We start from the raw sequence: 13,697 nt of genomic DNA on the forward strand, positions 1-13,697 counted from the left end.
CACAAAGTGGATAGAATTGCAGTGCTGGTTACAGGTGGTGGGGAAGAGATGCTATTGGGAGTGCCAAAAATAGGCCGTGGCACTGGTAAGGAACAGGCTGAAGCATGTTTAACCACCCTCGATGAATGGGGCATTCGTCAGCAGATACATGGGCTGGTATTCGATACCACTGCCAGTAATACTGGCTTGAAGAACGGTGCCTGTACTTTCATCGAGCATTCGCTTGACCGTGAGATGGCTTGGGTGGCATGCAGGCATCATGTCATGGAGCTGGTGCTTGCCAGTATCTTTCGGGCACTGTTTGGGCCAACAGGAGGGCCAGATGTTGCCCTATTTAAAAGGTTTCAGACTAACTGGCCACACATTGACCAGTCTGAATATGAGACTGCTTCTGATGACATGTTTGATTCAGGTACTGCTGTCCTTCGAGCTGAGATGGTGCATTTTTGTAAGGTTGCCCTGGAAGAGTCACAACCAAGAGAAGATTACGAGGAACTCATCAATCTTTGCGTGATTTTCCTGGGTGGTGCCTATCCTGTGGAAGTTTCCTTCAGAGCACCCGGAGCATTACATCAAGCACGATGGATGGCAAAAGCAATCTACAGTCTCAAGTTGTTCTTGTTCCAGCATCAGTTCACTTTGACTAGCAAAGAGAAAAACAGTGTGAAGGAGCTAGCCCTTTTCGTGAGCCTTGTCTATGTCCGGTTTTGGCATGAAGCTCCCCTTGCTAGACAGGCACCACTGAATGACATGCAGCTTCTGGAGTCGCTTATGACTTATCCAAACAAAACAATTGCGAAGGCTGCCAGAGATACATTTAGTCGACACCTTTGGTACTTCTCAGAGATTCTCATTGGGCTGTCTTTCTTCGATGACAGAATTGGGGCAGATGTGAGAACACAGATGGTGGCAAACCTCCAAATTCCGGTGTCCGATGAGTCCGCGAAACGTCTTGACAGTCCACCCGAGCCATTGTCAGCCAATGGTTTAGCGAGTTGTGTAACACAAAGGACTGCTGCAATCTTTGATGTACTGTCATTAAATGGGAAGATGAAGGCGCAAAATTTCTTGGCTAAAGACCCAAGAGAATGGAATGACAACCCTTCGTACCAGGAACTTCAAACAGCAGCGTCAAAAATGAAGGTCGTGAATGATTGTGCAGAGAGCGCCATTGCATTGATGCAGCAATACAATTCATCCCTGACCAAGAACGAGGAGCAGAAGCAGTATCTCCTACGTTTGGTTGAAAGACACAGAAAGAAATATCCAACCTGCGCCAAGTCTACCCTTCTGAAAACGGAGTCGGGACAGCAACAGTGCGACACTGATGATAAAGAACATTAGAACGTTATGGGACAATATATAACAGTAAGAGTCCAGACAACCTGAATCCAAGATAGTATCAGCTAATTTGACATGTTTCTTCTGTTCTTTTTCACTCATGGAAATTCTAATTCTGTTTACTGCATGTTTTCCTTGTTTTATTGCATACAATTACACAATACAATATAGCTGTTGCAGTGTTGCATTACTACCAGCTTGAGCGACCTGTAAATAATGACCAATCATAATAAAATTTGGCAGACACATTTGTAATAAGGGGAAGAATAAAATTAGGGTTGTGGAGGGAAAGCTGTGTGAAGTTGTTAATTTTGGACCACCCTTATATATATTATTTATATATATATATATATATATATATATATATATATATATATATATATATATATATATATATATATTTTATTTTTTTTGTGAATTGTAAATGTTTAGACAGAGCATGATCCCTGATGCCATTTTCTTTGCACTTTTTCTTTGACACTGAGTTTCAACAGTTGAAATAAAGATAAAATTGTATTTATTTCTTGTTTTTCTTATTTTATCTCTCTAATTTTTGTATTGCTTTAGCTCTGCACTGCTACTTTCATTTGCTATTTCATTTTCATAAGGAAAGTCATATGCTGCTGGTTCAAACAATGAGTAAAATCTATACCAATGTGTATTGCACATTTAAACCTTAATACCATTCCATTACAAATTGATAACGTTTTTATTTCATCTTCAGAAATACAAGGGAAACTAAAACATGGATTACTGTTTACACTTTATATTTTAGCCGACTAAAACTATTGTAGATTTAGTCGACTAAAATCCTATGATTTTTAGTCGACTAAAACTAGACTAAAACAAAAACAATTTAGATGACTAAATTATGACTAAAACTAAATGACATTTTCGTCAAAAGACTATGACTAAAACTAAATCAAAATTTGCTGTCAAAATTAACACTGTCTGGGAGGCGATCCCCCAGGACACCATCCGTCGTCTCATTAGGAGCATACCCCGACATTATCAGGCATGCATACAAGCAGGTGGGGGCCATGCAAACTACTGAGTACGATTTTGAGTTGCTGCAATGAAATTTCGGCAAAATGGACCAGCCTACTGGATCATTTTTTCACTTTGATTTTTGGGGTGTCTTTGAATTCAGCCCTCTGTAGGTTTATCATTTTCATTTTCATCAAACGATGTGCCATCCTTTCGTTCCTAACACATTACCTAGTCCATATCAGTATAGATATACAGCATGATTTTTTCCCCCATTGAGATCTGATGTGTTTTCAAAGCGTTCCTTTAATTTTTTTGAGCAGTGTATAATCTTTTCCTCCTCTGACCAATTTGGCTTTCTTTTCTTCTTTTCTCACATTTTTTTTTACTTTGTGAGCAACTTTGTGAGGTGATAACGGGTATCACAAGCAGGCACGAGTGCAAGCATATGAACTGTCTCCTTGGAAATGGGACAATTTTACTTCTGTAAAACATCTTTCGATGTTGTAAATCCCTTAATGTTTTTCCTTAACTAAGGAAACCTTTTAAGGGGTTCTGTGCAACACCCTTAAATAAATCCCTTAGCTAAGGAGAAATTAAACCTTAAGTGTCATACTTAAGGGGAAAACTTAAGGAGTTTTGTGCAACCGGCCCCTGATCTTTATCTTAGTATTTAAATGAGCGATTGATTTCTCTGAAAGATTTGTTCTCTACAAACAGTACCACATCAACAAGCTGTCTATCATGTCATCGGACAATCACATGAATAACAGTGAAAAGGATGTGGATGAGGTAGATGCAGCCTTGTCAGACCTGGAGATCACACTAGAGGGGGGGAAGACCTCAAATACACTGGTAAGAATATTTTTCGGTCACCCATGGATAAACAAGTCTGACTTTCTCCTGACTCTTTTCTTGTCTTATTTTTTTTTACTTTTACATTAGTTTGAGATATTTAGTTATTAATATGCATTACGTGTTGCTTGCAAGTTTCTATCAGTGGGGGCCATGGAAATCATAACACATTACCACTTATCAGAATATCAGGAAAAAGTATTGTTTTTAATAGGAAGTAAACAAATATACATAGAGCAGAGTACTTAACCTATAAAATAATGGTACCCTTCCTGTGACCAACATTTGTTCTGTTATTCCTACAGGGTGATATAACATCCATACCTGAACTTGCGGACTATGTCAAAGTGTTCAAGTAGGTTGACAAAAAATACAAGTCCAAGTGTTGTTAGTGCATGGATTCCATCTATATTTACTTTTTTAAAATTTTAGTTACAAGCATTTATGTTTAGATACATGTTAAGGTACCTATTCTCAGCAAGAAATGGTTACAAACCTAGCTCGTCATGAATGGGAGTAAAACAACTCTTTTTTTCTGATTGCTTCTCTGTCTGATAACAGTAATAAAACATCAATGTTGTATTCTATCTGATATGTTGCCTTTAAATTATGGTTACATCAGATAAGAAAAATACAAAGGACTCCTAATGTTTAGTGCATTGTGGTAATTTTCTGGGAGTGGCATAATGGAGTTCTGATACATTTTCAGGCCAAAGAAACTAACACTTAAGGGCTATAAGCAATATTGGTGCACATTCAAGGATATAACAATTTCCTGCTTCAAGAGCAGAGAAGAAGCTCATGGCACACCAGCTCACCAAATGAACCTAAGAGGTAAGGCATGGTGGCAGTATAAGAATTTGGAATTTCATATGGAATTTCATGTTCATATTATCACAATGTATACCATGCTAGTGTACCGTATTTTCCGCACTATAAGGCGCACTAAAAAGCCTTTGATTTTCTTAAAAAATAACTGTGCCTTATAATCCAGTGCGCTTTAAACGTGGATTAATTTCTGTTGTGCATACTGAACTCGAAGCGATTTGAATGTTTTAGTATTGAAAAGTGAGTGTATTGTGTAGTGCTTCACGTGTTATAAATTAACAATTTCAAGAGTTGTTATGAATACGCTGACTTTTGATTTAGCGGTATAGGACCGTATTATAAGTGTTCAATTTTGAGTTATTGTTAATAGGCTGACTTTTGATTTAGCGGTATAAGACTCTTGTTTTTTTACGTGTTAAAGAGTAGTGAAGACGCTCATAAACATTTGAACAATGTTGACAGTCATTGTGAACACGTGATGTAAAATAAATTTTCGTTGACTGGCTTATCTGACTGTTTTGTTTTGCTTAAAGCGCCTTAAAGTCCGGTGCGCCTTGTGTGTGGAAAAAGTTTGAAAATAGACCACTGATTGACGGTGCGCCTTATAATGCAGTGCGCGTTATAGTGCGGAAAATACGGTATATTAAAAATGCCCTAAGGAGATTGTGCAGAATGTGGTTTATCTTTTATGAATTAATTATCACATTATAGGTAACTTAATTTAGCTGAATGTAATATTGTAACCATTTTTTTTTTTTGTAAAGCTGCCCACCTCCCAAATCTGATTTAATGAATTTGCATGCCCCCCACCCCCAGATTTAAACAAATATGCTTTTTGGCAATATAAGCCTTTTGCTAATGCTGATTTATCATAGGAACATAATTTTATGTGTGATTACATTAAAATAGAGAGATTATCCCAAAGGTTGATCTTTCAATGCAAGGCTTTCACTCAACTCAAAGTGGGACTCTCAGTCCACCCTATCAACCCAGACAGGCATGTGTTCACAAGTAGTTCATATTCACGACTAACATTTCCTATGCTCGTTATTGAATTCCAACTGCAATTTCTTAGAATGCTATTCAGTTAACATCCACAAGATGGCACAATAACATTTATTTTGTTGTACCTTTATGACCTGCTTTTGAAGGAAAATGCCACGTTATTGGGTGGATAGCCCTGTTACTTCACCCCTCCTAGGTTGTACTGTGTGTGTTTGTATGTTGTGTAATGTGTTGTTTTTTCCCCCCCGCAGTCCAAAGATAGGCACTGTGGTTTTCAAGCAGTGTGTGATTGTTTGTGTGTAGCCTGTTACAGCTGACATTATAACTGAGGTGCACCATGTGTCTGTGCAGCCTTGTGTCTGTTACTTCCTGGTAGAGATGGGCGATAAATCGGTTTTATCGATTAATTGGGATTTACAGTTCAGGACGATGTGTTTTTATGAAAATCGATTTTATTACTTATTTTACACGCGAGCACTAGGGCTGCACGATTTGGGGAAAATATCGAATCGCGATTTTTCTGACAAATTGTGATTACGATTTGATTTGCGATTAGATTTTTTTATGTCAAGCTTCAGTACAATATTCAGTGTGTAGTAATTTTAAAACGTATGACGCAGCATGAGATAGCATCAGTATTAACTGGTCTATATTCTAATGCAAGTATGAGAATTTAAAGATGTGATGTGTCAAGTTAAAGTAATAATGAAAACAATTGCAGCAAAAAGAAAAATAGCGATCTTGCTGGTAACGCTTATTACCCTCCTAATAACACTAGAACCGCCTTTTCCCACGCCAATGAACAAGCAAGAACTACTTCGGTGTATGCAGCCCTTTTGTTAGCGCTATTGTGTTGTTAGCTGCTGTTATTAACACTAATAACACTTAAAAAAAAATGTAATGTTCATAACAGAGTGGCTGTTCTGTCCTGAAACCGTAAAGCCGGAAATTTTTGAACGTAGTATGCATTTTATAAAATGTTGAATAAATAGAAGTCGTTTATTGGTGACTTTATGTTGGTCGAAGTTTCCGCTTTTTAAGAACTGTATACGATTATTTTCTATACAAATCAATTCAGGTGAAACAAAAAATGTATGTGTTCATGGTTGCAAACTCTTTCAGACTCTCACGCAAGAAATCTTACGGCAAATCTATATTCCATTCTGAACTTAAAATTAGCTGCATCAAAAACATTACGGCAGTTTGCAAACCCTACAGACTATTTAAAAATCTCACTCCATGCAGCTGACCAAAGTTGCCAACCCTGCATTTTATTTTAAATGAGAAGTAAAATGCAGTTTTCGACTGAAGCAGCTTATCATTCCTTTGCTTTGTTACTCAGACAAATACAAAACGAATGATTAAATATTATATGCATCTTTTTGTATGTTTTCTAAATAAGATCACGTGCCCATACCCAACTGTAATAGCGATTAAAGCGATCTATTTTTTTAGTATTTATGTTAAAGCAAGACTTTTATTTTATTACTGTTGTGGGATTAATCTTTGGAAACACTTAAATTTAATAAGCACAAAAACATATGACATATGTATTGTGGTTTTTACGGCATTTTTGGAGGTCACCGACTCCGCTGCTGTGAGAATTACTGACTGTCGCATTGTTGTTTTGATGGGTTAGCGGTACACTGATGCTATTGCCTATTAAGAAAAACAAAAGGTATGATACACTGAAGTATATTGCAGCTGGTGTTTAAAAGGAACTCACCGGTTCTATTGATGATAGGACCTTTCTGAAACAATCTTGGACGATGAAATAGGAAGGCAATTCACTTATATCTCAGTAGTGGAATCAGTATTTTTCTGCACCGCGAATGTAACATTTTCCTTGGGTTTCACGTGTTTGCTGTTTGTGGGCCTATACGCTATGCCTTCTTGGGCCACTTCTGATTGGTGAGAATGACTGTCACACAGGGAGCACAGCATGAATTTGTAAAACTATTCTCACAGCAGTTTTAAACACTAGGTCCGACATGCTGTATAATGTATATCCTAAATTGCGATTTTTGCAACTTGCTAATCACGTTGTTTCAAATCGCGATTTCGATTTCAAATCGATAAATCGTGCAGCCCTAGCGGAACTAATGCGACGCACCGTTCTTCACAGGTAAATTAGCGCGGCGCACCCAAATACTGTAGCGGATTCACAAACAACATGGCATTGGTTCGGTTTTCCGCTGTCGCACACAGACCAAACAAATCCTCGTTGCAAAGTCTGTCTAAAAACTGTTGCAACCAAAGGAAGCAGCCCGACAAATTTATTCCAGCACCTAAAACAGAGGCACACCACAGAGTGGGAGAAGTGCAGCTCCCAGCGAAATGAAAATACCTGCAGCACCAGCACAACATCCCAAGTTAAGCAAGCAACCATCCCTGACATGTTTTCGAACTGTGTGCTATATGATAAGACTGGGGAACGGTGGTGTATATTGCAAAAGACACGGTGCCCATACATACTGTGGAAAAGCCTGGATTCATTAACATGCTAAAGGTTTTTACAAGTTTCTAAAAGTGTTTACAATGGCGTGGTCTGCCATCTCCCTTACAAGCATCTTTTTTGGCTTGTCAGATTGCACTTTAACTCTAAAGTAAAAAAAAAACAAAATAAAGTTAAAACTTGTTTTGAACCATTTATTTGTCATCTGTAGTTTGATTTTCAGTAGGAGAGGGGAAAATCGATTAAAATCGAAAATCGGATTTATTGTGAAAGAAATCTGAGATTTTATTTTTAGGCCATATCGCCCAGCTCTACTTCCTGGTATAGGCTTCAGACCCCACCCCGCAATCCTGACCAAAATAAACATCTGAAAGTTTATTCTACCAAATGATCTTGGCTCTCCAGTCTTCAGTGATAAGAGGAATATTTTTATGAAAATATACGTATGCCTTGCTCAAAGATGACCAAATTTATAGATTACCGTGATATGATGCCAGTTCTCTGATTTGACAGTAATTGGAAAAATATTGAATGTAGTATGAACAGGAAGCATTTTGTAGTTTATGTTGTAGTAAATTTCCTTGGGAAAACATGACACCATTACATAGTTTATGTATTACAAAGATTGCAATAGTTGCTATTCTAAGTAAATCAGCCATCTTTCATTATATGCAGGTTATATAATTATGCAGTGTAGTTAGTTTCCTAATTGTCATAGGAAGTTGTAATATTTTACATGGCTGTACAGAGGGGTCTATTCTTCTATGTGCATTTCAGTTAAGCATATTCTACTATCGAGTCTGGGGTTTGCGTGCACTTAGGCCAAATACACACTGTGGGTTCGATTCTCCCATGCCCGTAAGTGGGGGAAAAAAGCACATGGCTCCATGTTTTTTTCACTTAAGCATATTCTCCAATTGATTGACATCAGGGGTTTATGTGCATTAAGGCTAGATATTCGCTTTGGGTGGAGAAATACCAAAATATGGGCATGTTGCTTGTAAATGACCCTTAAGTGTGTTCTGCCACTGGCATAAGTGCTTTTAATTCCATTTTTTGCTGCTTACTCTGGAGGGTTATATTAAGTCAAGCACCTTTACGTGGCCAAATGCAGTATTGTAGAGTTCAGAAAGCCAAACATTTAACACAACTTAACTTACATTTATTATACATTAACAGCTTACTTCCATCTTCACAACATTGCCTGACTTAGGCACTTCCTGTGGGCCCAACTCTACTGCCGAGTCCCTTATTTATTCCTTTATCTCTAGCTTTATCTCTAGATTACTGCAATTCATTATTGGCTGGTATTACTGGTAAATCAATCCATAAACTCCAAATACATAGTTCAAAACTCTGCCCACCTCCTCTCCCACATTCATTCCTACCAACACATCACTCCCATACTTCAGAGCCTTCACTGGCTCCCTATAGAACAGTGGTTCCCAAACTTTCTCTGCAGGGCCCCCCTTTTATAGATAGGAACATTATTGAGCCCCCCCATTCAAACTACACAGGTTCAGATTTAAACTTTATTTGAAATACAACTCCCTTTTCTAATTGAGCGAAACAAATGCAATTACAAAATACAAATGGTGCAATTTCACCACTGTGGGAGAAAAAAGAGCAATCAATTAAAAAATAAAAGTCCAGCATAAGTTTGAAATTATGCAAATGCAGATTTAACATTTCTGTTAATATTCATTGGCGTACACAAATGAAAGTTTCTCACGATTACCGCATTTTGTTTTTGATAACCGTAGGTTTCAGCCTATACTATAGCACAAAACAACACTAAATCATACCCATTAACTGATAGTCTCCCTGCACTTCATGTTAAACCTCATTTTTCATGATATGGTTAGATTATTTTTGTCCGGCGCTGCAAAATGTCATCACGCATCACCATGTCACATGGTACAAAAACCTTGCAAGAGCAAGACTACTTAAGACAGATCGTACAGCACCGCTCAGCCGGCTGAATAAACTGGAACAGCCTCCGTGACGACACAACTTGGCTGAAGAACGTCACGTTTGTATCCTAGGAAGTTCCGATGCGTTATCTATTTCTCCTGAATATCACGTAAAGCAGTGAGAACTGGTTTTCAGTTAATTTACCTGGTAAAATAAAGTTTAAATAAATGTAGGTTAGTGGTTTATTTATTGTTAGTTACTGTAATGTTGCACTGCTTTATTTGTTTAATTGTCCAGTCTGTGAAGAGAGAATTTTAGGGTGGCACATGCCCCTGAGGCTATCCCATTGGTGCGCCCCCCCGCAATACCTCTGTGCCCCCAGTTTGGGAACCACTGCTGCAGAAGAATGTATCCACTTTAAATTACATTCAAAGTTCTCAACAACCAAGTCCCATCTTATCTTTCTGAACTGCTTCTCCCCTACCAGGATCCCCACAGTCTTAGATCCTCCTCTTCTGGCTCTCTCCTCATCCCCCCCATCCAAACACTATGGTTATGGTAACTGTGCATTTTCCTGCTTAGCTCCCCGGCTTTGGAACTCCCTCCCCAGTGACATTTATCTGTTTGTCTCTATCCTAGATTTCAAAAACAAGTTAAAAACCTTTTTGTTTGCTCAAGCCTATGAATAATTCATATAATTATATAAGAATCACACAGTAGTACATAGAAATATGTTGTTATATACAAATATATTACTATTAGGCTAAATTCAGATGACATCTGCTTTGTCAGCATGCCTAGAGTTTCTATTAAAATGAGCATAAAAAAGGTTCAAAGGAAGCTACATGTCCTCACAATCCAATTGTAAGGAATCTACTTGCAGAGTCTCCGCAGTTTCAGTAAAACAGTCATTTATTGAACAGTAAGAAATAATATAATGTATTACAGTGTAGACATACACCGGGTACTGAAAGGCAGCTCAGATACAAATTAAGGATAGTTTTTTACCCCCCCCCCCCCCCCCATACCCCAAAAGACCCTCCCCAACAAGGTGCTGTGTGTAGGTGTTGAGTGAATTTACATATAAAGAGTGACCCCCTGGACTGTGAGGAGTCTGGGACAGGACAAGATGGAGACTTTCTGATCATTGTTATTCAATTATCTTCCTTATCACCCTAGTGGTGCCGACTAGAACCCCCATTCTCATCCTGGCTTCCTCCTTGATCATAAATTGCTAACAACAAATTAATTTTTGTATAGCGCATTATCACAACATTACATTGTCCCAAAGCGCTTTACAGCATCCCCACCCAAAGCCCCCAGTGAGTAAGCCATAGGCGACAGTGGCAAGGAAAAACTCCCTAGAAGGAAGAAACCTTGGGATGGACCAGACTCAAAGGGGGAGCCCATCCTCCAGGGGCCGGCAGGGAGAGTCAAATACAGTTAAATCTGAAACACAAACGGGGATCAGGGGGGAGATGACAAGCCGGTGCCACCGCTCCCTCTAATCACCAGGCAGCCAGAAGGCAGGGAGCGGGTCATACAAGGAAGATAACACTGTCTGTATTCAAATGATCAAGAACATTGGGGCATCTTTACTACTTTTCCTCACACCAATGAATATTCTTGTGCTGCTGTGAGTGTGGGACAGACTCAGAAAGGTGCAAAGACAACTTCTTGATGTACTTCAAATGACGGACACTGAATGCATTGCATTTTTCCAGGTGGATCATGAAAAGCTAATCTTTCTGTACCTACAGAGTTTTGTAACAGTATGGGACATGATTTCTCCCATATATCTGGACACATGGTTTTATACATGCACTATATCGGGCGTCCCTAACAGAACTAACTGACCAGGACACTTGCCTTATTGGTAACAATTCTTCTCTTAATGTGGAACGTGTCGGTTTTTAGTGGCAGTGACTAGCAATTGTTTCAGTTCAGTTTATACAATTTATATTTGTATAACAGAATTGCCCTAAGGTGCTTTACTTGGGCGTGGTCAACATCATTAACACGGAATACAAATACAAGGAAAAGGAACGGCAAAGAAATGAAAGAAAGTAAGTCAGATGACATTGGAGGAGAGGAACTAAAAAATCCCAAGTAGGGAGAAATTTAAAAAAAAAAACTGGGGGAGGGGGTGTAGGGTCAACTGACTGCTCAACCCCCCTGGGTATGCTAACATTCACTAGCTACAAAGCAATGTGTAAACTGTGATGAAGGTCAAAGCCAAAGTCCATCAATGAGTCAGTTCTCCTCACCAGCCTATGTAAGGTGACAGATTGAAGTTTGCATCCACGATGTTAAAGTTTGTAAGTCATATCTGCAATGTCACCCTCCCATGGAACTGAACCTGATCTCCAGCTCAGATGGTGCCTACCCTGGGCACCAACCGGACATTCTTAGAACTTGCATAGACACATTGATGGACAAGCATTGCAGATAAAAACGACATGTACTGCAGCACCAGCAGCCATAGTTATGGTGTGTTATGTGTTAAGTTCCACAATACAGGAACTCTGTAGCAGAGAACAATGCATTCTAAACTTTCGGTCCATGCTATTATTAATACTGACATTAACATCATATCTGTTGGTCTGGCATATTTTCATGCAAATGGCATATTTTGCCATTTTCAGCAACGATTCTTGTATCTGTGTCCATGGCTCAGTGTGCTAAGCCTGTCTGCCTGTAATCACAAGATCACCAGTTCAAACCCATCCTATTTAGAACGTGAATAGCGATCTTCAGCTGAGAGCAGTCCTATACACTCCTGATGCAAGTAAGACAAAGAAAGGTGGTACAGTTTGCCTTTTTTCCCTGTCATCTATACGTTTGATAAGAATAGTACACTTGTATGATTTATCGGTTTCCTTTGTGAAATACTTTGCGAATTCCATCTCGTTCCAATTTGTGTAACAGTTTGATAATTGTACAGATGAATTCTGGGTAGATTTGGGCGCGCCTCAGAATCGTAGTGTGAGCGGTATCGGAGCGCAATTGGAGAGACAGAGCGACCGCTCCAGCCTTAATTAAAAAACCGCTTCGCGCTCTGACCAAATTCAGCCGGCTCCGCTCCTCGCTCACGCTCCGCTCACATGCTCTGATTCAGAGCCAGCGAGCAACAGACTTTCAAAATAATACTACTACTAATATAATAAACTGCGTTAATTCGCAATAAAATAATTGTCGGCATTAATAAAGTACTGCGTTAACGCGATAATAACGCGTTAACTTGCCCAGCACTAATATAAACGAACTAATATAATGTTCGTTTATATATATATACACTCACCTAAAGGATTATTAGGAACACCTGTTCAATTTCTCATTAATGCAATTATCTAATCAACCAATCACTTGGCAGTTGCTTCAATGCATTTAGGGGTGTGGTCCTGGTCAAGACAATCTCCTGAACTCCAAACTGAATGTCAGAATGGGAAAGAAAGGTGATTTAAGCAATTTTGAGCGTGGCATGGTTGTTGGTGCCAGACGGGCTGGTCTGAGTATTTCACAATCTGCTCAGTTACTGGGATTTTCACGCACAACCATTTCTAGGGTTTACAAAGAATGGTGTGCAAAGGGAAAAACATCCAGTATGCGGCAGTCCTGTGGGCGAAAATGCCTTGTTGATGCAAGAGGTCAGAGGAGAATGGGCCGACTGATTCAAGCTGATAGAAGAGCAACTTTGACTGAAATAACCACTCGTTACATCCGAGGTATGCAGCAAAGCATTTGTGAAGCCACAACATGCACAACCTTGAGGCGGATGGGCTACAACAGCAGAAGATCCCACCGGGTACCACTCATCTCCACTACAAATAGGAAAAAGAGGCTACAATTTGCACGAGCTCACCAAAATTGGACAGTTGAAGACTGGAAAAATGTTGCCTGGTCTGATGAGTCTCGATTTCTGTTGAGACATTCAAATGGTAGAGTCAGAATTTGGCATAAACAGAATGAGAACATGGATCTATCATGCCTTGTTACCACTGTGCAGGCTGGTGGTGGTGGTGTAATGGTGTGGGGGATGTTTTCTTGGCACACTTTAGGCCCCTTAGTGCCAATTGGCCATCGTTTAAATGCCAGGGTCTACCTGAGCATTGTTTCTGACCATGTCCATCCCTTTATGACCACCATGTACCCATCCTCTGATGGCTACTTCCAGCAGGATAATGCACCATGTCACAAAGCTCGAATCATTTCAAATTGGTTTCTTGAACATGACAATGAGTTCACTGTACTAAAATGGCCCCCACAGTCACCAGATCTCAACCCAATAGAGCATCTTTGGGATGTGGTGGAA

The 13,697-nt window shown here is 39.3% G+C and overlaps 1 protein-coding gene across 4 annotated transcripts in view; it reads left to right on the forward strand.

Annotated features, from left to right (window-relative positions):
- LOC140578351 (fermitin family homolog 2) overlaps positions 1-13,697 on the forward strand; it is a 119,699-nt gene that overhangs the window by 90,960 nt on the left and 15,042 nt on the right. For all 4 annotated transcript variants that reach the window (XM_072698915.1, XM_072698912.1, XM_072698913.1 and 1 more), the window contains 3 exons: positions 3,049-3,183; positions 3,489-3,538; positions 3,893-4,017. In XM_072698915.1, coding sequence (XP_072555016.1) covers positions 3,049-3,183; positions 3,489-3,538; positions 3,893-4,017 — 310 coding nt within the window. The remainder of the gene's footprint in view (positions 1-3,048; positions 3,184-3,488; positions 3,539-3,892; positions 4,018-13,697) is intronic.

The sequence above is a fragment of the Paramormyrops kingsleyae genome, chromosome 14 (genome assembly GCF_048594095.1).
Source record: "Paramormyrops kingsleyae isolate MSU_618 chromosome 14, PKINGS_0.4, whole genome shotgun sequence".
Taxonomy (NCBI): Eukaryota; Metazoa; Chordata; class Actinopteri; order Osteoglossiformes; family Mormyridae; genus Paramormyrops; species Paramormyrops kingsleyae.